General features: G+C 40.8%; 1 protein-coding gene across 2 annotated transcripts in view; it reads right to left on the bottom strand.

The window, feature by feature from the left end:
• prkcsh (PRKCSH beta subunit of glucosidase II) overlaps positions 1–23,676 on the bottom strand; it is a 114,711-nt gene that overhangs the window by 69,721 nt on the left and 21,314 nt on the right. For both annotated transcript variants that reach the window (XM_072248167.1, XM_072248168.1), the window contains exons 4-6: positions 18,329–18,386; positions 16,118–16,235; positions 14,314–14,443 (exon numbers count right to left, since the gene is read on the bottom strand). In XM_072248167.1, the coding sequence (XP_072104268.1) occupies positions 14,314–14,443; positions 16,118–16,235; positions 18,329–18,386 (306 nt within the window). The remainder of the gene's footprint in view (positions 1–14,313; positions 14,444–16,117; positions 16,236–18,328; positions 18,387–23,676) is intronic.

Below are 23,676 nucleotides of genomic sequence, written 5' to 3'. Positions count from 1 at the left end.
TGCTCTACTTCACAACATAACCAATGCCATATCCTTTGATTCACAAAAGCAGAAGATAAGCCATGTGCTGGCATTTGAGGGACCAGAAGGTTCATGCGAATAATCCCAAAGATGCAAGGACTATCATATGAGGAGTGCTTGAGATGATGTAGTCTATTTAATATTGCAGTAATATTTGAATAACATTGTAAATATATTGTTTGATTAACCATTCTTTCTTTACAAAATTCATTATGGGTTATATTTAAGTATGTGAGTGGCATACATTATGCCACCATGTCATATGTGAGTGCCTCACTGAAAAAAAAAGAAAGAAATTCAATAGGCAAGTATCCAAGCACTTGTGTCCTTCATTCAATTAGTTTGTTGAGTTACGAAGCACACGTGGTGACAAGCAATTTTTAAAACAAATCCAACACAACTACCTGCCCATTGAAGTGCAGCACACATTTCTTTGGAATGGAGAGAGACATTTCAGTTTTAAAATATGGCAGGGAGTGGATGAAATTAACAAGCAACACGTATGGTCACAGGTTCATAAACAGCAAGTACTGGTGATAATAAATGATTCTTTTTAAAAAGCAGAAACATGTGGCTCCATCCATAAAATAGAAGTCAATTGCACAGCAGATAACTGGATGATGTACACTGAGTGAATTGAGCAGTATTTTGAAGCACATTAAATAGCCAGAGAAAAACGAGTGTCAGTGTTACTGAGTGCAGTCAGTGGAAAAGCATATAGTTTACACAGAAGTTTAACTGCGCCATCCCGAATTACCTTTGCTGATATTGTCAAACATAATGCAGGAACATTTAGAACCAAAACCATTGTTGACTGCAAAATGCTTTAGATTTCATAAGTGGAATCAAAACGAAGGAGAGACTATTTCAGCTTACGTGGCTGAATGGAAGAAACTGTCCAAGCATTGTCGGTTCAGTGATGGACTTAATGATGCACTACAAGACCGTTTAGTTTGTGGAATCTTACAATAAAGCATTCAAAAATGGTTCCTAGTTAAAGCACAACTCACATTTAAAAGAGCAGTTGAAATCACTGTATCAATGGAAACAGCACCAGAGGTGCAATTGAGCTGCAGTCAGGAATGAAAGTGAGCATGAACAAAACAGCAACACCTAAACAGAAACCTGCCCGGCCGAGCAAATCATGCTACTGTTCTGACCAATGCAGATTTAAAGGCAAAGCTTACAAAAAATGCAAAAAAGTAGGACACATACAAAACAGCATATTGGGCAAACAAAATTAAATGGACTGCAGAGGGAAGAGAAGAAGATTAAATGTCCAGTTGCAATTTCAAAAAGAGCACTAATCTGCAACTGTTGAGGAAAAATCTGATAATGACTCAGGACTGAGTAGCTTTGAAATTTACAATGTGAAATCTAACAAGAAACAGGCAATATAGCTTATACTAGAAGTGAACAGCAAATTAATTAAAATAGAATTGGACACGGACTTGGCTGTTTCAGTCATTCCACAAAATGAGTGAACAGTATTTCAAAGATACTAAACTGAAGACTGCAGATATCCAACTAACTTATACGAGAGAAAAAGCAACTCCTGTGAGAGTGATATTCACAGAAGTGAAATGCAACAACCAACAAACCACATTGGGTTTGTATGTGGTTTAAAAAACATCAGCAATGTAGGGCTGTGATTAGCTGAGACAAACACAACTTGACTGGGGGTCCATCCACAATTTGCATGCCATATCCCCTGCAATAGAATCAACCGAAATCTAAGTATGAAATGTACTGGATGAAGCAGTGTACAAGGAAGGCATTGGAAAACTCAAGCATATCAAGGGTAAAATGGTTCTAAATGAAAATGCCACATCCAAGTTTTAGAAAGCCTGACTGGTTCCTTATACTATCCATGATAATATAGCCAGTCAGCTGGAACAAGCTCGAATTGAGATCACAGGCAATGCCAGTGGACCCAATAGCCAAGGATAGGTCTGTCTGGATCTGTAGTAATTTTAAGGCCATCATCTACCCAATACTGAAAGTAGATCAATACCCTCTGATCTGGATAGTGGATATCTTTGCTAAGTTTTCTGGAGGGAAACATTTCAGCAAAGTGGACTTAGCTGAGGCTTACCTACAGATAGAGATGTTAGAAGAGTCCGAAGAGTTTCTCACTATAAACACTCACAAAGGACTTTATTACTATAAAAAGGTTGTTTTTGGAGTAGCATCTGCACTCTGGCAAAAAGCTAAGTATCAGGTGCTGCAGTGGCACCCAGGCACTCATTATGTTACCAGATGACATCATTATTACCAGTGAGGATGACAAGGAGCATCTCTAAACTCTCAAGGCAGTTTTAATGAAGATTAGAAGATTATGGGCTCAGAGCACGATACAACAAGTGTGAATTACTTAAACCAAGCATCACTGACTGTAGTCACACCATTGACGTACTATCCAAGGACATATCACAGTTGTGGTCCTTTTTAGGATTTGTCACTTACTATAACAGGTCCTTGCCAAACCTGGCTACTATGCTCCATCCAATGAACTCATTGCTACAGATCTGGAAGAAATGACAATAGACAAGGTAGTGTGAGGTGGCTTTCCAATAGTCAAATGAGATGGTGGCGTCAGACACAGTACTCACACATTATGATTCAAATTGTCCAATGAATTTTGCCTACAGGAGGGTGGTCAACAACAGCAGCAGCATAAATGCAGATATGAGCTAAGATTCTTGGAGGACACAATAACCAGATCAAATTCAACAGAACAACTAATTATGGAAATGCTGATCTATTGTCCTGTTTACCCTTAGAAAAGGAAATGCCCGAAAGATTTACAAATGAGGACACTCCTCTTGACGCATTCTCTCCAATCCAAGTCAAAAGTTTACCTTTTACAGCAGTGATGATCCAAAGGGAAACTAGAAATTCTAGGTCTGTGTGGCCACCCAAAATTACTGGAATGTGCAGCAGAAACTCTAATTCCCCCACTTTTACCAGCACCAGGACAAACATCTTTGACAGGAGTGCCTGGCAGAGGATTCATGTGGATTTTGCCTGACCATTCACAGGCACAAATTTCTTGGTAGTAGTGGATGCAGCTACAAAGTGGCCGTAAGTGTTCCCAATAACTTCACAGACTGTCGATGTGTTGAGAAGCCTCTTCAAGGACTTGTGCTCCAGAACACTTAGTCACTGACAGTGGACCATAGTTTTTTTTATGGAACAGTTTCAGTCATTCCTGAAAATGAATGAATACACCTGCACCATACCAGCCAGGTACAAATGGCTTTGCAGAAAGGTTTGTGCAGAGTCTAAAGAATGCACTGCTAACAGTATCAGCACAACACACTATAACGAATCAGAAGCTTGCCAATTTCCTCCTTGCATATTGCAATGCAGCACACTCCATAACAAACAACTCAGCAACTATGCTGTTGCTGGGACATCTCTTGCATTCACGCTTGGATATCCTCAAACCCAATCTCAGGAGCAGTGTGCACAGAACAAACAGCTGAGACAAACTGAGGGCTCCTCAAACAAGGAGATTTGATGTTTCACTCCTGGTCAAGCAGTTTAGTGAGGGACTATAGAAATAGTCAAAGGTGGGCACCAGGAAAGATTAAGGACAGAACTGGACAACTCTCGAGATTCTGTCTGAAACCATCCGGAGACGACACATTGATCAGTTGAGGAGAGCAGAGAGATGCCCAGAACTGTCAGAACTACCTCGTGGTCCCAGAGTCAACTCCTACAACCACCGAGGCCCAGAAGCCCCTACATACAGACACAGATGACTAGAAAACAATATATTTTCCATATTAAATTGGAGTTCATAGATAAGTAAGGAATATAGTACATTTAATATTTCAGTAATATTTGAGTAATATTTAAATATATTATTTGATTAAGCATTCATTGCTTGGTTACTTAATTAAAAATGGGTTATATGCAAGTAGTACGTGAATGGCATACGTCATTATTCCACCACATCATACATAAGCGCCTCACTAAAAAGAAAAAAGGGGAGGGGGAATATACTGGCTTGTGTTTTTTTCTTTCAATTAATTTCTGGAGTTAGAAAGCAAACCAGGTGTCTCTGTGCCTATATTTGCTGGAGTTTGGAAGAATAATGGGGGATCTCATTGAAATCTACCATTGAAACGTAGAGAGGATGTTTCTAATCAAGAGGCAGTCTAGAACCAGAGGGCACAGCCTCAGAATACAAGGGCATCCCTTTAGGACAGAGATGTTAACCTGAGGGTGCTGTATCGGTATCATTGCCACAAATTGCTATTGAGGCCAAGTCACTGGGTATAGTGAAAGCAGAGGCTGACAGGTTCTTGATTCGGGCATCAAAGGTTACGAGAAGACGACAGGAGAATGGGGTTGAGAAGAATAATAAATCGGCCACGATGGAATGGTGGAGCAGACCCAATTGGCTGAATGGCCTAACTCTGCTATTAAGTCTTATGGTCTTAGCTGGGTTACTCATGCCTTGGATCTCACAGACAGCTCCCACCATCCATGCTGTAATTTTGCCACTGGTTGCAAATTCATATTCATCTTCCAGACACATTCAGGAACATTTTTTTCTTTAAGACTAGAAGGCACTTGAAAGTCACTTATGGTACACAAACACATGTGATCACAATGCATTAAATGTGTGACAGACAACTATCAATGTGCAAAAGACAAACTGTGCAAATACAAAAAAACGATAGTAACACTAAATAAGTAATAAATGATATTGAGACAGAGTTGCAAAGTCCACGAAAGTGAGTCTGTGGGTTGTGGAATCAGGTAGTTGAGGTGAGTGAAATAATCCACCCTGGTTCAGGAACCTGATGGTTGAAGGGAAGTAACTGTTCCTGAACCTGGTGGTCTAGGATCTAAGCTTCTGTACCTCCTTCCCAACAGCAGCAGCAAGAAGAGAGCTTGGGGGTCTTAGATCATGGATGGTTCTTTCTCGTGTCAACTCTCCTCGCAGATGTGAAATATAATACTTTAATATAGGCCTATCAGAGGTCTTCAAAACTCATATTGTTTTTATTTCAATCTTCAAGCAATGACCTTGCAATTGATTTATTCACCACCCCCACATGTTCATGCTACATTATACCATTCTTCAGAAAATGACAGGTCTGTGGTTATAACCTCCTGCAGTCAGCCTAGTCAAAGGAGGCACAAAACTCAGTATGAGACCTCGGGGTCATTATTACAAGTCTGTACACTATTTACTGGTAAATTAAATTTTGATGCTGACAATTTTCCTTTGAATTAAATGAAAATATTGGTTTGATCTTGGTTGTTGATGTACTTTCCAAAATTGTACGGCAGCAGTTTTTATCTTCAAGACTGCAGAAGGCATTTCAATCTAACTCCAAGATATCAGAGCAGAACACCAATCTCTGAGGATAAGCAGTAAACCGCAGTATTATGTAACCGAAATGAGTTCGTTTCTTATTCATCCTGTGAAGATCAAGGCAATATATACTGTCAGCCAAGTTCTCAAAGGGACCGGCACTTAGCAACGTTAAAATTAGAGATATTATGGACTGTGATGTTTAGTCAGAGTAGTAAAATGTGGAGTCTGGCGCCACTGTGTGGGGAGACAGTGCATTCGGAACTCTGCATAGGATTCAGTTATTCAATAACTTCTTCCTCCAATAGCTCAATGAATCACATCAGAATTAGGTTCGTCGCTAACAAAGTCTGTTATTCTGTGGCAGCCACATCATCGTCAGCAGTCACTTATAGTCGAGTACAATTCTTTTCCTGGTGGTTGATCTGATCACTTGTGGGTCTTGAGATGACTGAAGAGGTTGATCCGTGATCGACGAGTCCTTTTGCAGTGTTGGCAGGCGTAGGTCATCGAAGTGGTGGTGGATGTAGCTGGTTGGGCCTTTTCCAGTCTCTCCTTACATTGAGGCTGCTTAGTCTCAGCGGCGCGGGAGAGGTATTCTTTGAGCTGTGCAGTCCCCTCAGACAGTCCTTCTCCAGCTTTCCTTATCCTGTGCTAATCTCTCCCATCCATTCAGGTTGATGTGGCACTTCCTCAGGTGGATCTTGATATTGTCCTTGAACCGCCCTGTTTTTGCTCTTCAAGACTGCGTTTTGCATCCTTCAGTTTGCCGAACAGGAGTTGTTTTGAGAGTCAGGCATACGGATGATGTGGGCCAATTCATCGCAATTGGTGTTGAGTTACGATCGTGGCTATGGAGTTAATGTTAGCTTCCTTCAGGATGCTGGAGTTAGTATGCCTGTTCTTCCAGCTAACTTTTAATCTTTTGGAGGCATCTTTGATGGCAAGTTTCAAGGGATCTTATGAGCCTGCTATATATCGTCCATGACGCCACTCCATATAGCAAGGACAGGAGGACTATACCTTTATAGACCAGAAGTTTAGTGTTGGTCTTGATATCCCGATCTTCAAAAATTCTCTTTCTCAGCCTGGTGAAAGCTCCACCCACAATTTATTCTGCAATTTATTTCAAGGTCAATGTTGGCTTTTGAAGAAAGGCAGCTGCCAAGATGTGGGAAATGACCAGTGTTCTCAGAGGGAGGTTGTCACCTTGGATGGTTGGAGGTTTAGGAGCTTGATCTGGAGCAGGTGGGTGCAGGATTTGGGCTTTCTTGATGTTTAGATCAAGTCCCAGGAGCTTGGATGCTCTGGCAAAATTCATCCATTATGTACTACAGATCCTGCTCAGAGTGAGCTACAATGGCATTGTCATCTGCGGCAGCAGTTCAGTGCAGGCATAACAAATTATTGTATATTACAATACAAAATAAATTAGTGCAAGAGAGAAATTGTGAGGTAGTGCTCATGTGTTCATGGACTATCCAGAAATCTGAGTGCAGAGCGAAGAAACATTTCCTAAATTGTCCAAAAGGTGAGGTACTTTATGACGGATACTGCCTTTTTGTGGCACTGCTACATGAAAGCACCCTCAATGGTGACGGGTAGTGCCTGTATCAGCATACATCCCAGGAAACTGAAGCAACAAAAGCAACAGAAGTTGACCAAATGGCTTCTTCCCTCTTTGCTCTACATACCAAACTAGTTCATTTGAAGTTAGGATCCAAGACCTTGAACATAAATCATACCCTGATCCCCATAACCTGACTCTCCTCCAACCAAAAGCCTACCTTGGTCTTGAACTCCACTGTATTTCAGACAACTGGGAGAGTGAACAAAGGTCAAGTTTCCCCAATTAAGCAAAGACTGCTGTGGAGTCACTGCAATTTTTGAAATTCTTTCACTGCCTCAATTTGCACATCATCCCTAGCATTTGTGGGCAATTAAGACAAGTTAACATTTTATCTTGTCCACTAACGTACATGAAAAGATGCCAAGTTTAAAAAAAAAATAGCAAGACCTCAGATTTCTGGTTGGTAGTAACCTACTTCAGCTCCATCGAGACAATGGTTGATACCCAAGGTAGTTGTGGTTCAGGATGGGAAAGGAACAGAAAAATCTACACCAAGCATCTAAGCATATGAGATTCTGCAAATGCTAGAAATCCAGGGTAACACACACAAAATGCTGGAGGAACTCAGCAGGCCAGGCAGCATCTATGGAAAGGAATAAAGAGCCGATGTTTCAGGCAGAGATCCTTCATCAGGTCCACTAACCAGCATTCTAACCAGTGCCCGTGAAGTTAAATGCACGCGAAGTTTTGGACCTGCTTCAATCACAAGAGATATGCAAACCTGACCTGATAGAGAAAAACTAAGTCTTGAGGGGCACAGGCAGAGTGAAAACACAGGGGGGTGCTAAACACAAGAGGACAAAGGTTTACGATCAGAAGTGAGAGAGTTAAAAGCAACAAAGGCAGCTTTTTCTACACAGAAGGTGGTGCATATTTGGAATGAGCTGCCAGAAATAGTGGTTGAGGTGGGCACATCAAAGGGACTGTCTCCATGTCCTATGACTATTTCCAGCGATTGCATTCATACAAAGGCTCTTTCAGTGTTAAACAGGCTGGCAGTAAGTGCATTCTATACTACCATTATCAATTTTAAAATGTCTTAACATTTTACTGCAATGTTATGGATAAACCACAACTTCTGGTGTATCAAATTTGTATCAGTCAAGTAAACCAACTTGACACTCTTTCATTTATTCCTACTCTATGTCTCCTGATGAGGTAGCTTGTGGAAGACTAACTTCCCAGCTTCTGCATCTGACTGCACAAAAGTTATGGAAGTTACAGTTTACCTGTGAGTAAACTATTCACTGCTAGTGTCCTCTCTCACTAAATTTGAAGTGAATCTGTCCAAGTCAAGAGAAGCACTATGGGAAATGAAACACGATGTAATGTTAAATGTGGCAGGGAAGTTAAAGTTACTTCAGGAAATATTCACTGATACACTTAACAGGAATGGTTTGGGGTTTCAAATATTCCTGCATCAAGGGTATTTTCAAAATGTAATGCTTCAAAAAGGCAGTCTCCATCATAAAGGACCTCCATCACCCAGGAAATGTCCTATCCTTAATACTACTAGAGGAGGAACAAGAACCCAAAAACAAACACTCAATGTTTTAGGAACAGCTTATTCTCCTCCACCATCAGATTGGATTTCTGAATGGACAATGAACCAACCCATGAACACTACCTCACTAGTTTTTGCAATATTTATTTATTTTACACATATACACTGTATTTCTTATTGTAATTTACAGGTTTTTTTAATGTATTGCACAGTACTACTGCCGCAAAACAACAAATTTTACGACACACAGCTTTCCAGTGATATTACACCTGATTCTGATTATCAGAGGCAGACTGAGGAACCCATTAGCCATCACCAAGACACAAATGCTTAAGAGCTTAAACAACACACATAAAAGTTGCTAGTGAACGCAACAGGCCAGGCAGCATCTCTAGGAAGAGGTGCAGTCGACGTTTCAGACTGAGACCCTTCGCCAGGTCTTTTATGTGTGTTGCTTGAATTTCCAGCATCTGCAGAATTCCTGTTGTTTGCTAAAGAGCTTAGATTGTTTTTCATTTAATGTGCTGTAGGACATTTTACATAGAAATTTATAGGAGTCAGAAGCAAGAGTGAGAGAGGAACTTTAAAGGGAAAATTAAATCAAATCTCCCCAAGGCAGCGTCATGATAAACCAGACAGAACAGTCATAAGATCAGATGGCGAAAGATCATCGCAGTCCAACGTAAATGTATTTCAGAGCTGCAATTGATAAGTGATGGCTCTATGCAAAGGAAATTCCTAACTTCTCAGCAGAAAGTACAATTTATCCCTTCACCTTTAGATTAGGAAATTGAATTAAAAGATTTGTAGACAATGGATCACTGTCACTATTCAATTGCCCAGTAGGAGGTAATGGTCAGGGTAAGAATCCAAGAAGAACATTTAAATTCTCTGGGACTGTACTTGGAGTTCAGAAGGTGTAATGGCAAGCTGAAACAACCAACGCTTATGGCTCAGCTGGCAACCAATCCCAGGCTGACTTTCACTGATTGTTCCTATCAATGTTCTCAGGTAAATATAGAAACAGAAAATCTACAGCACAATACAGGCCCTTCGGCCCGCAAAACTATGCCGAACATGTCCCTTACCTTAGAACTGTTAAGAGTGAATTTCTTGGGTAGATGATTTGTTTACACTTAAATGGCTTTGGCCACCAGATTTCTATTCGACAAAGTACTGTGGATTGAGTCCACAACAATGCACTTCCTAAAAAGGTGTGAATACAAGATGCTTCTGGTGCCGTAGTGACCTGATGTTGTAGTTTCGAAGACAGTATTATCTAATATATTATAAATATTATTCTATGTTAGCACGGGAAATGCCAAATAAATGTATCGTAGACTTAACTTACATTCCTAAAGGCTGTGGATACCAACCCAGATACATTGGCGTCGGAAGGAAAGGATGGTGTGATATTTTGTATGTAGCTTCAATAGGAAGCATTGTCTATGCATTGTCTATAACTTTTTAAGTAGCGAATGCCTTTGTGTTTAACATATAAATATCGAGCCCACATTGAGGTAGCAGACCTTTCAACGGAAAGCGTCTCCGTCCGTAGATGCCTGCTGTACCTTGTTGTGTCGAATAAAGAAGCTGCTTTGTATCTGCCAGTGACTCTGTCTCTCTAGTAATTTCATCCACGCTACAAGAAGAACTTCCTAGGCTCTACCCATAGCCCTCTATTTTTCTACACTCCATGTAGCCATCCAGGAGTCTCTTAAAAGACACTAGCGTTTCCACCTCCACTGCCTGCAGCCCATTCCACACACTCATCACTCTCTGCATAAAAAACTTACCCCTAACAACGCCTCTGTACCTACTTCCAAGCACCTTAAAACTATGCCCTCTCGTGCTAGCCATTTCAGCCCTGGGGAAAAGCCTCTGACTATCAACACCTCTAACAGATCACCTCTCATTCTCCGTTGCTCCAAGGAGAAAAGGCCAAGTTCACTCAACCTATTCTCATAAGGTATGCTCCCCAATCCAGGCAACATCCTTGTAAATCTCCTCTGCACCCTTTCTATGGTTTCCACTTCCTTCCTGTAGTAAGGTGACCAGAATTAAGCACAGTACTCCAAGTGGGGTCTGACCAGGGTCCTATATAGCTGCAACATTACCTCCCGGCTCTTAAACTCAATCCCACAATTAATGAAGGCCAATGCACCGTATGCCTACTTAACCAGAGTCAACCTGCATAGCAGCTTTGAGTGTCCCATGGACTGACCCCAAGATCCCTCTGATCCTCCACACTGCCAAGGGTCTTACCATTAATGCTATATTCTGCCATCATATTTGACCTACTAAAATGACCACCTCACACTCATCTGGGTTGAACTCCATCTGCCACTTCTCAGCCCAGTTTTGCATCCTATCAATGTCCCGTTGTAACCTCTGACAGCCCTCCACACTATCCACAAAACCCCCAACCTTTGTGTCATCAGCAAATTTACTAACCCATCCCTCCACTTCCTCATCCAGGTCATTTATAAAAATCACAAAGAGTAGGGGTCCCAGAACAGATCACCGAGGCACATCACTGATCTCCGTGCAGAATATGACCCGTCTACAACCACTCTTTGCCTTCTGTGGGCAAGCCAGTTCTGGATCCATAAAGTAATGTCCCTTTGGATCCCATGCCTCCTTACTCTCTCAATAAGTCTTGCATGGGGTACCTTATCAAATGCCTTGCTAAAATCCATATACACTACATCTACGGCTCTACCTTCATCAATGTGTTTAGTCACATCCTCAAAAAATTCAATCAGGCTCATAAAGCACGACCTGCCTTTGACAAAGCCATGCTAGCTATTCCTAATCATACTGTGCATCTCCAAATGTTCATAAATCCTGCCTCTCAGGATCTCTTCCATCAAATTACCAACCACTGGCCTATAATTTCCTGGGCTATCCCTACTCCCCTTCTTGAATAAGGGAACATCTGCAACCCTCCAATCTTCCAGAACCTCTCCCATCCTCATTGATGATGCAAAGATCATTGCCAAAGGCTCAGCAATCTCCTCCCTCACTTCCCACAGTAGCCTGGGGTTCATTCCGTCCGGTCCCAGTGACTTATCCAACTTGATGCTTTCCAAAAGCTCCAGCACATCCTTGTCCTTAATATCTACATGCTGAAGCCTTTCAGTCCACTGCAAGTCATCCCTACAATCGCCAAGATCCTTTTCCATAGTGAATACTGAAGCAAAGTAATCATTAAGTACCTCCACTATTTCCTCCAGTTCCATACATACTTTTCCACTGTCACACTTGATCGGTCCTATCCTCTCACGTCTTATACTCTTGCTCTTCACATACTTGTAGAATGCCTTGGGGTTTTCTGTAATCCTGTCTGCCAATGCCTTCTCATGGCCCCTTCTGGCTCTCATAATTTCATTCTTAAGCTCCTTCTTGCTAGCCTTATAATCTTCTAGATTCCTATCATTACCTAGTTTTTGAACCTTTCATAAGCTCTTTTCTTCTTGACTAGATTTATAACAGCCTTTGTACACCACAGATCTTGTACCCTACCATCATTTCCACGTCTCAGTGGAACATACCTACTCAGAACCCCACTAAAACCATTTATAGAGTCATGCTTTAGGATGTATTGTTGAGTTTTGAGGCTTTTGCAGTTGTGTGGTTTTACTGAATCAAGGCTTATTGCAAGTTCTGGCTTTATTGATCTCCTGGCTTCGGGTCTCATCAGTAGTTATACGCGAGCGAAAACAACAAATTGGCAATGAGGCAATTTCAGCAGAAGACTTGTGTACAACTCTACAACAGCGATAAGGTCAATTTGAGGTGGCCCATCTTGATTAGCAGGTTCAGTGAGTCAAATGACAGTAGTGTCAAATACTGAACATAACGTAGCTGGTAAGTTGCGGCACCCAGTCTGATGCCCTGTAAGGAAGTACATTTTAATCATGGTTCAAACATTACAGATATATTCCAAATTGAGTTCACCTGTGAATACAACTCATGGAAGACATACACTTTGCTCTGAAAATTGAGTACTGCTGAACATGAACGTTATTTCAACTTCATTCTGCCTAAGAACCCAAATGGCCTATACTTTGACGAAACTGTCTGACAGCTAACAAGCATTTTTAGAGAACAGTCTTCAGTGTTTGCTACCATTGCCTAAAACTCATTGAATATGGCACCGATGACTTCATCACATTTGGTGGTGTTGTCAGTCGCAGATCAGAAATGTTCAAGCTGGGTAACATGACTGAAACATGGTTCAAATGTCTGAGTTTTATTTGTGGACTTCAGGAATCTGGCAGACCTTTGCAAGTGGCCCTTGGCCAGACTGGAGCAAGACCCTGATACGATTCTACAAGCCGACAACAGAATGTCACCCCAATTGATCAACTTGAAATACTATTCCAACTTGATTGACCAGAACTACATCAATGCAGTTTCCAATTGCTCAGACTTGATCAATCAGCAGGTCCTCATCAGTAGTTATAGGTGAACAAACACAACAGAAGAGATTTTATTGAAACATACCAGTTATTGAAAGACATGGATAGTGGACATGGAGAGGATGTTTCATAGGTAGGAGAGTCTAGGGTCAAAGGGCACAGTCTCAGAATGAAGGAACATCCCTTTAAAACTGAGACAGCGATGAATTTCTTCAACTAGGTGGTGAATCTGTGGAACTCCTTGTCACAATGGTTGGAGGTCAAGTGACTGGGTATGCTTAAGGCAAAGAATAATAGGTTCTTGAGGGGTCAGTGGGTTAAGCGTTACACGGAGAAGGCAGGAGAATGGATCAGTGATTGAATGGCAGAGCAGACCTGATGGCCTTTTTCAATTCATGTGTCTTACAGTCATATGGCCACTATGAAATGTGATCAATTTAGCTACCTTCATGTCAGATTGAGGTGGCAGAAAAACATATGAACCACAGTGCCAGCCCATGTAGGCAGACTGCATCTGAATCAGGACTTACAGGAACTGTTTGTTTGTTTGAAGAGTCAAAATTTAATGTTTCCAGAAAACAAAGACAAATACATTACAGGCATTTATGAAACTCATACAAAGGTTCAGGGTCGATAGAAAAATGGAGGGCTACATGGGAGAGATGGGTTAAATTCTGCAACATTGTGCACCGAAGGACCTGTACAGTGCTGTTATGGTCTATTGAAAAGGGAGAACAGCAACATCACCAAAGAAAAGTAGCACTAGTTCTGCAGAGGGAAGGACTGATGCCTAATGTATTCTTCCAGAACCAATGCCAGTCACTTGCAGCAATGCAGCCGCTAGATTTGACGTAAGGGGCAATTGTCCACCACCTTGAACAGAGGGGTGAAAGCCAGCTGAGATATTGGTGTGGAGAACTCATCCTCATGAACAGAAAAGGAGAAAAACTGAGAGAGCTAGGAAGAGATATTAGTAGAGATTTTACTTTGATTTTGATAAGAACTTGATGGTCCATATGTAACAAGGTAATGCAAAGGTCCTTTCTTGTTGCTGGCTGCCTCTAGCTCCAATGCTTCAGAGAAAGTTAATAAGTACCTGGTTAGGAGGGATCTTGATGGCAATGGGCCAAATCCAAGCAGATGGGGCTAGCTCACTGGGCAACACAGTCAGCATGAATAAGTTAGCTGAACAGCCTGTTACCGTACTCGATGGTATACAAGGACTTGATGCAGATTCCTTCCTTTGCAGATCAGTCACAATGGGCCAAATCTTCTAATTCTGCTCCTGTGTTTTATCTTATGGACTCTAAATCCATGACTGTGCTCTCTGTATTTCATAAATACACATTTCACTAATTATTTTTAAGTGTTATTCACACAGTATCAAATACAAGATTACCTTCCCAGGCCTTTTTATGCCTCTCTTTAGCCTCCTGTTCAGGCTTTTCTGCAGTTTCCTTTACCGCTTTAAGAGCCTCGACTTGCGTTTCCCAGCTGATCTTCTCCTTCTGCAACACGGCAAGCTTTTGCTGTGGAAACACAAGATGTCAACCACCACTTTCACACACCTCAAAATAGAGTAGTCACTGCACAACCATGATCCATATTTGGCAATGTGAGATGCTTGAAGGGACCTCTTTTACAGTAAGGTGGACTTGGACTCACAATTTACCCTGTTAGCATTCATTTTGAGACAACTAGAATATAAAATCAATGATGCAATGTTGAGGCTTCAAAAGGCATCGCTCTAGTTAAGAGTGAAAATGGAGAGGACGTTTCCTATAGTGAGGGAGTCTAAATTAAACCAAATAGGAGCATCCTACATTCCACCTAAATTCACTGTGGCATGTTCCTGCATTACCTTAAACTCATGGGGTCACTGGAAAATTTATAATACTGTTTAACATCTAAAAATAAAATTAAGTGGAGGTGGAGCAAAGTGATGATGGTGCCAAGTGGCGACTCCTTTGCTTGCTTCTTCGGAAACAGCTCTATTTCCATCTTTAATATCTTTATTTTTCCCTTTCAGGGTTCTTTTGAAGACCCTGATCCAGAGTTACACGCTGACTACGGTTCTTTGCAGAAATGGGACCAACTCTCAGGGTTTCACAACTGGCCGTTGTTCAGCAAGCCAAGGGCTCGGCCTAAGAGTTCAGCTTGGCTTTGGAGACCTAGGATCACGGGGCTCTGGAGACAGGTGGATCGAAGGTCAGTGTCCAGTACGGGTGCGTGGTGGGAGCTGGAACATCTTTGGCTATGTGCCCAGAGACCTGAGATCTTTGGGCAGAGCTCAAGAAAAGCAACGCAATGGACTTTTAACATCGTAAACCAGCGGGTTGTTTGTTATGTCTCCCTTCTCGCTGTGAAACGGAGACATCTTCTCCCTTATTAGGGAGAGAGACAGCGCCCGAGGTAGGTTGAATGCTGGGTGAACAATGTAGTCTTTGCAGTCCTGCAAGTCTGTGTCTTTACTGTTGTTTTTGCTGCATGCTTGAGTGGTGACAGGTGCCGATGCCTCCTTTTTTGCCAGTGGGGGGGAGAGGGGATTATGCTTGCTACTGCTTACGGGAGGGGAGCTGGAGGGGACTTTGGAGTTCATTCTTTGGGGCATACATCCGTTTTTGTGGATGGCTGTGAAGAAAAAGCATTTCAGGATGTCTATTGTATAAATTTCTCTGACATTAAGTGCACCTTTAAAACATTTGAAATGTTGGGGTATTAAAAAAATACAGTCAAATTAATGCAATGGCACAAAGATCCCCAGTGTGCAGCATTAAATAAATTATACTGTAGTGGCAATTTTCCACTTGAATGTGACAAAGCCATACCCAACTATGTTATCCTCAGAAAACCTGAGGAAATTATAAATTGTTTACTAAAAGGACTGCTAAGTGTCTTTTAATGCGCCTACACACTGAATCCAGGAAAACAGAAGGGGATGCAAAATGCTTATTAGATCTTTACAGGGACATTCAGAAAGACTAGAACAATTTTGTGCTTATTCCGAGCAAGCCAGAAGAAATTCACAAGTAGCATTATAAATACAAAAGTAATTGGGGCACAAACGTACGGCTATTCCACAAATTCCAAAGTTTAAGACTGGGCATTTCGTGCACCACCATCAAAAAACAATGAAATAGAATTTGCAGAACCATGTCTTTAAAGACCCAATTACTTCTGTGGAATTTAAAGCAGGAACAAACCTGTTTATCTTCTCGGCTTTTCTTGGCATCTTCAATTAGCTGCTGTTTCAGCTTGAATCCTTCTTTCGCAATTTCTGCCATTTTCTGCAGAGCTTCCCTCTCTTTGCGTCCTTGTTCCCTGCATTGTTGGAAAAACTGCACAGTTACATCTCCTGAGATGCTTATTTTCACATAGAAGACCAGTCAATCCCACCAGGTTAGTGGCAGAGGCAGATACAATTGGGTAATTTCAGAGACTTATCTAGGCATATGAATGAAAGAAAAATGGGTGGCTATGTAGGAGGGAGGGTTAAATTGACCTTGGAGTAGATTAAAGGATTGGCATCATAGTCTGTACTGCGCTCTACTATTCTATGCTCCAAAACCTAATTGCTGCACCAGAGTCCTGAAAAAAGGTCTCAGTCCTGTAATGTCAGCTGTTTGTTTCCCTCCATAGATGCTGCCCGAGTTCCTCCAGCATTTTGTGTGTTGCTCTGGGAGTCTGGTTCAGTCCAGACTTCATGGTGAATTTTGTATGTTTTTGTGACCACGTGAATTTCTTCTGGATACATCCAAAAGACCTGCAAGTAGATTAATTGGCCTCTAAATTATTGCTTGGGAGAGGTAAATGGTTAGAACTTTCCAGGGAGAATTGATGATATACATGTAATTGTTCAGTGAATTTTCCAGTAATTACAGCAGAGTTACTTCTGTATTTTTCTAGAAACTTCCTAGCTTTCAGTAGCAGATGTCACACCACTTGAATCTGGCTATTTTATTGGTTAACTATTATCACTGGAAAGAGACAATGATTACTTTTGCCTTTGCCTTCTTTGATCTGTAACACTTAATAAAATTTTATAATTTTTTAATAAATTTTTTAATAAAGTTTTATGCCTCGTTATTGACTTCCAAAGAAACTCTGGATCATAAAAGCATCAGGATCCAACACTGGGTACAATCCTGACCATTGGTGCTGTCCCTGTCGGAGTTTGCAAGTTCTCCCTGTGACTGCGTGGGTTTCCTGCCACATCCCAAAGACGTATGAACTGGGATTGTAAACTGTCCCGACTAGGTACGCGAGTAGCAGAAACAGGGATGGTAGTTGACGGGAATGTGAGGACAGTACTGTGGTTTTCGTTATTGGTTATTAAATTAGGATGGCATAGTAACACAGTGGTTAGCACCAGCGATCAGGGTTCAAATCTTGCCGCAGACTATAAATAGTTTATATGTTTACCCAGTGTCTGTGTACGTCTAGTCTGGGTGATCCCGTTTCCTATCACATACCAAAGACGTGTACGGGTTAGTAAGTTGTAGGCATACTATGTAGGTGCCAGAAACATGTCAACACTTGTACATAGTTGGACTGTGTTAGTCATTGATGCAGATGCCACATTCCGCTTTCGACATGTGACAAATAAAGCTGATTATTAAAAATCTTTGGTGTAACTGGGTGCCTGATGGTCTGACGCCAATTCAGTGGGAAAAGGGTCCATTTTCATGTTGTATGACAATACCTGAATGACAACCAGCACCTCCTTCACTGAGAGAAATCCCTGCTGAAGCTTCTGTTTATGGCACTTGAGACTAGTCTGAATGAATTGGACTTTAAGAATAAATCCTACAGTGAAATTTCAAGCATGTCCCAAAATAATCTCCACCATTAACAAGCAAATGATTTTCAATGCACATCAACACTGAATCCAACAATCAAGCAGCCAGCAACCGCATTTAGAAGCAGATAACAGGAGATGAACATATTAATTTCTGCAGAAATAAAACCAAGCCATTACCTTGCAGAATTACAACTGAGCCAAGTTCAAAATTTGTTACGAAGACACAGGTTTATATTGTGCTAACATTGACCTTCACAGTTGAATAAACAAGATTCAAGATCCAAGTTTATTTGTCACATGTATATCGAAACATACAATGAAATGTGTCATTTGCATTAACAACCAACACTCCTAGGGATGTGCTGGGTGCAGCCCACAATGTCACCACACATTCAGCCTCCAACATAGCTTGCCCACAATACTCAGCAGAACACAACAAACAAAAGCAAAAACTGTTCCTCCATCCAACCCATGCACATACACAGTCTTTTAAATCCAGGATAGCCTCTGGCAGATAGGGACTCGGGCCTGCAGACACCAGTCTTTACACATTCCTTCAATATTCATCCTTTATGCAATTACTGATATTGGAAGATCAACGTGAAGTACCTACTTGCAAGTGTTCATACACGAAGCCCCACTGTTGTACTCGTCAGAGGTATCACAGCAATCTACAAAAGTGACAAGAAATGAACAGTCTTTTTTATATCAAGACAACAGCATTCGCAATTTTAAAAAATTACAAGAATAAACTGTACCTTTCGCATTGTCAATGGTTTCAGTATGGTTCTATTACACTCCTCAACACCAATAGCACTGCCGCTACTCATGTGACCCCTTAGAGAGATACCACACTACAGTAACAGAGGGGCTTCCTTAACCAACATAGCCTCTTCCTCTCACTTAGCAGAAGAAAACTATCTGTGATCCATCCCCCACCCCAAACCCTCAAGAACAAAGAACACAGAACACCTTCACAGAATAGTCTTATGAATCAATGGCTCCGAACACATATAACCAAGGGAATTTAAACCAAGTCGGCCAAAATTTACTAGTCAGGATGTGTCAAATTTCCAAAAGAATTTCGATAAAACTGTCTGATACAAATCCTAGACCTGCAAGCAGACCAGCACAATTTAAATTCAGGAAGGAGCACAATTCTAGAGAACTTAACTCTACCCAAATGATATTTCTAGTGATGTGAATAGTTTTCTTCCAGAACCTGTGTGGGAAAGCATAATACTCAGCCAAGCCCACGGACTGAAATCCAAAGGAATGCAGAATGAACAGGGGCTACAACAAATTCACATACATGGGAGATGGAACACACAAAATGTTGGAGGAACTCAGCAGGTCAAGCAGAGTCTATGGTTGAAACAGTCAACATTTTGGGCCAAGAACCTTCACCGGGACTCTGTTGTACAGAATTAGTAGTTGTAGTCTAACTCAGCAGAGGGTACACAAATTTCAGCAAGCAATATTGATCTGAGTAGTAACACTAATAGATTAGTTATCAAAAGTGAAGCACATATTTCAGCTACACTATTACAGAAATTAGGTTCCCCTCCCTAAGGTTTCTGTGCATATTATCCTATCTACCACTCTACCAACTGCCCAGCAGGTATTCAAAAATTGGCATTTTATTCTAGATTTTAGTTACAGTGGATTATGGGTTATTGGTCTATCAGCTAATCGGTGCAGCCGCTTATTTGAGACTACTCTTAAAGAACAAGCATTGTCAGGATTCCCAAGGCACTTATTTGGACAGGAGATTCTTGCCGAATAGTTTCACTTAGACACTACACCATGCTCAGAGCAAACAGTTTTTAAATAGCATCAGTTGCATGTTTGTGTTCAAAAACCAGTGATTTTTGTCATTGATAGTTTGCGAGAAATACTTATTTATTGAGAAACAGTGAGGAATAGGCCAGCTGGCCCTTCGAGCCGCACCATCCCATAGCCCCAATTTTACCATAGTCTAAACAGAAGACAATTTACAATGACCAATTAACATCTTTGGACCATAGGAGGAAACCAGAACAGCTGGACAAAACCCATGCAGTCACGGAAAGAATGTACAAATTCCTTTCAGGCAACATCGAGAATTAAACCCAGGACGCCAGTGCTGTAGAATTTTATGCTAACCACCACACGACCATGCCACCCACAGTTTGATCGTGAGCCATAAAACAATTTAGAATTGTTTTGTTAACTGTGATTTCAACCATTCAGGCTTGGAGTTGCCAGAAACAGCCAGGAGTGAAAAATTATGAGATTTCACTCTTCAACAAGTTAGGAACTAGGAAGAATTAAGGTATTGACAATCATCTTGAATGCTACAATGAAAATGAAGAACTGGAGGATGTGATCATCAAAAGCATTGTATGAAAGTATCCTTTGGTGCACTAGATGTCTGTGTTGGTTGTCTGTGATATCTGACAATGATAGTGAACCGTGCCCAGGAGAGTTTTTAAAGTGGAAAAGCTATTGCACTGAGCGTTCCAGTCTCTCGATATTGGAAGTTGGGATACAGATAGTTGTCATAAACTAGGGTTGTCCTTGGTTGCAGTGAATCGCCATGATTTCTTCTGCACCTTATCATGCCCTTCATTTTCCATGAAGCATTGCAGAACCACCTTCTTGGCAGTTGGATCTCATCGATCCAGTACCCTTGAGCCACCTTTACATGCCAGGACAGACATGTTCCTATTTCACCAGGGTATGAGGCCCACCGGCTACTCTCACCTGCTTTAGAAGTGGTGTACTGCAGTTGAATGCAAATAGCTACTTGGCTGCCCATTGGGGACCAAAGGTGAGTGCACTGCCCTAGAATCAGAGGTGCTACCTCTCCCTAGACACACCATACACATAACATGCACCGGGTGAATTCTTCCAGCGATTACTATGAGGAACTAACGGTTTTATAGTTCTGGAGTAGCACTGGTGGTGTTCTAATTTGTTCTACATTTCATTTAAATGCATAATTTGTTACTCAGTTAAATGGTAGTTTGTCTTTTTTTTTTAAATACCTTTTTAACTATTTTCACAAAGCTTCAGCTAATTGGGGCAGCCGCTAATTGGGCCAAACCATACTAGTTCCAATGTGTCCCAATTAAACAGAATTCACTGTACTTAAAAACCAATGATGTTGTGGTAGAATCTGAGCTTTCAAATTTACAGGCCATTAGAAACTCACCCAGTAACTTAAATCACCAAACCCTTGTAATATATGCATGATACAGAATTATTTGCTTTGAATTGTCAACTTGGAGGAACTTCCGGTAGAGCTCATGGAGTGAAGTCGTGTTCTTGACTCGCTCCATTACCTCTGAGTTTTTCTTCTTATGATCAGCTATATTTTAATTAACCATTAAGGCATCAACTTTTACAATATTTTGAAATAAATTGTGCTCTTTGATAATCGGATGCGCTTAAGGTCTGCTACGTCTATGAATGGAAAAAACGGGAAGGACGGCAAACCTCCGGTTAGACCAAAAGGTACCGATTTTCCTCCGACTGAACCACCGCTAACTTTGAAAGCTATATCGGAGCTAATTCAAAGGGAAATTTCAACCTCTGTTACGGAGCTGATTCGTGCGGAAATTTCAATTAATTTCCAGAAAATTGCCGATTCAATCGATAAGATACAAACATCTATTACGGAACATCAGTCGGCTATATTTGTTCTTCAAAAATCCACACAACAAAGTGAGCTTAAGATGGAGAAAATCGAAGAAACAATTAATGTGATGAAGAAGAAACTTGACTTTCTGACCTTTAAAAACTCTGACTTAGAATCCAGAATGCGACGGCAGAATCTTCGAATGATTGGGGTGCGTGAAGCTGTTGAATCTGATAACCCTATGAAGTATTTTTCTCAACTTTTAAAAGATGCATTTCCTACTGTATTTCCTGACCAACCACCGTTATTGGATCGTGTTCACAGAGTTCCATCATACTCATCTAAATTAGATAAACCTCGACATGTCATCTTACGTTTTCATTACTTTCAGGACAAGGAGAAACTGCTTCGTTTCGTTCAATCTAAAGGTTACATTGATTTTTTGGATCTTAAGTTCCGATTCGTGGAGGATTTCAGTAAACCAATTCGGGATCAACGGGTTCGTTACAGATCTGTGATGTCGGAACTCTACAAGATGGATTTAAAACCAGCGTTGCTTTACTCTGCACGTCTAAGGATTCGTACGTTGGATGGAGCCCTCCGTTTTTTTGAATCTCCATCGGATGCCCAGAGTTATCTGGATCAATTTTCACCTTCAACATCTTAATTGTAATTTTTAACTATCTCCGTTTGATCGGAGGTTGTGAATTTGTCAGTTTTAATTTTTTTTTTGCCTTATATGGGCAGAAAAGTTTATTTTTGATTAATTAATATGGTTGCTAAACTTGCTTTCTATCTGCGTCATTCCTTTCTTTTTTCCAGGGGATTCTGGGTGGTTATTCCCTCACCGTCATTCTACGTATTTCCTTTGAGGCCTTAAATTTTGTAGTTTTTAAATTTATTTCTTTTTGTAGGTTTTCATAACTAGTTTATGTTAATAATCTCATTTCTTTTTTTGTTTACTCATAGGGTCTGGGGTTTGTTGCAGATTTTTTTTATATTTCCTGGCTTTTTCTCTGTTATATTAAGTGTTTGTTTTAATTGATTTACCTTTTTTTATTCTTTTACTGTTTTATAACTAGCTGATCTTTTTTATATTTACACTTTTTTTAGGGAGCGTATACCGGAAGTCATGGGGGTAGTTTTAGTGCTTGCTTCTTTCTGGCTGGTCTGTGTTAGATTTAGCCTTGGGGTCATGGGGTGGGGGGTGGTGGGAGAGGCTTCACGTTTTAGTTTTTTTCTTCTTGGGCTATGTACACTATTGAAGTATTGGTTGCGTTCTCCTTCCCGGTATCTCTTATCTGTTCTGTTCCCTTTCCGGGTTCATGGGTCGAGCCTATCGTCAATCCTCCTTGTTGCGGGTTGACTTTAGGGTTTATGGAGTCTATTATTAATTTTGTCTCCTGGAATACTAATAGTCTTAATCATCCTATTAAAAGGAAAAAAGTTTTTAAAGTGTTCCGGAGACTTAAAGCGCAAACTTTATTTTTACAAGAGACCCATGTGTGGAGGGGGGACAGACTATGTTTTTTTAAATTCTGGAAGGAACAACAGTTTCATTCGAACTCCAACGCTAAGATTCGAGGCGTCTCTATTTTTATAGACTCCTCAGTTACTTTTATACAACATATTATTTCTGATCCGAATGGTAGATTTCTACTGGTTAGTGGTCTACTATTTAATAAAAAGGTAGTTTTGGTTAATGTTTATGCTCTTAATATGGACTGTCTGGAATTTTAGAAATCATTATTCAATCAGTTCCCGAATTTGAATGAGTTTTCATTGATCTGGGGCGGAGATCTTAACATCTGTTTATCTCCAGCTTTGGACCGTTCGGCTCCTCTACGGACCTTACCTAATAAATCTGCAACTTTGATTAATTCATTCCTCTCTGATTCTGGGTCGACGGACATTTGGCATTTTCTGCATCCTCAGGAAAAAGATTTTTCTTTTTTTTCACATGTTCACCATTCCTATTCAAGAATTGATTATTTCTTTACTGACTCTCGTCTTATTTCTTCAGTGATTAAATGTGATTATGACTCTATAACCATTTCGGACCATGCTCCACTTAAGCTTTCTATTAAAATTCTGGCCAATACAGAAAATAATAGACAATGGCGTTTTAATTCGCTGTTGCTTCAGGACCCGGACTTTGTTAACTTTATGAATGAACATATTGATCTCTTTTTTTACAATCAACTATACAGAGGATATTTCTGTGAACATTCTTTGGGATACTTTTAAAGCTTATATTCGTGGTCAGATTATCTCGTATTCTGCTACTTTGAGGAAGAAGCTGAAGCAGGAGGAGTTGGTAATTGTGGACAAGATTAATG

Source organism: Mobula birostris, chromosome 32 (assembly GCF_030028105.1).
Source record: "Mobula birostris isolate sMobBir1 chromosome 32, sMobBir1.hap1, whole genome shotgun sequence".
Lineage (NCBI taxonomy): Eukaryota > Metazoa > Chordata > Chondrichthyes > Myliobatiformes > Myliobatidae > Mobula > Mobula birostris.
This window is presented reverse-complemented; position numbering and strand designations above follow the sequence as displayed.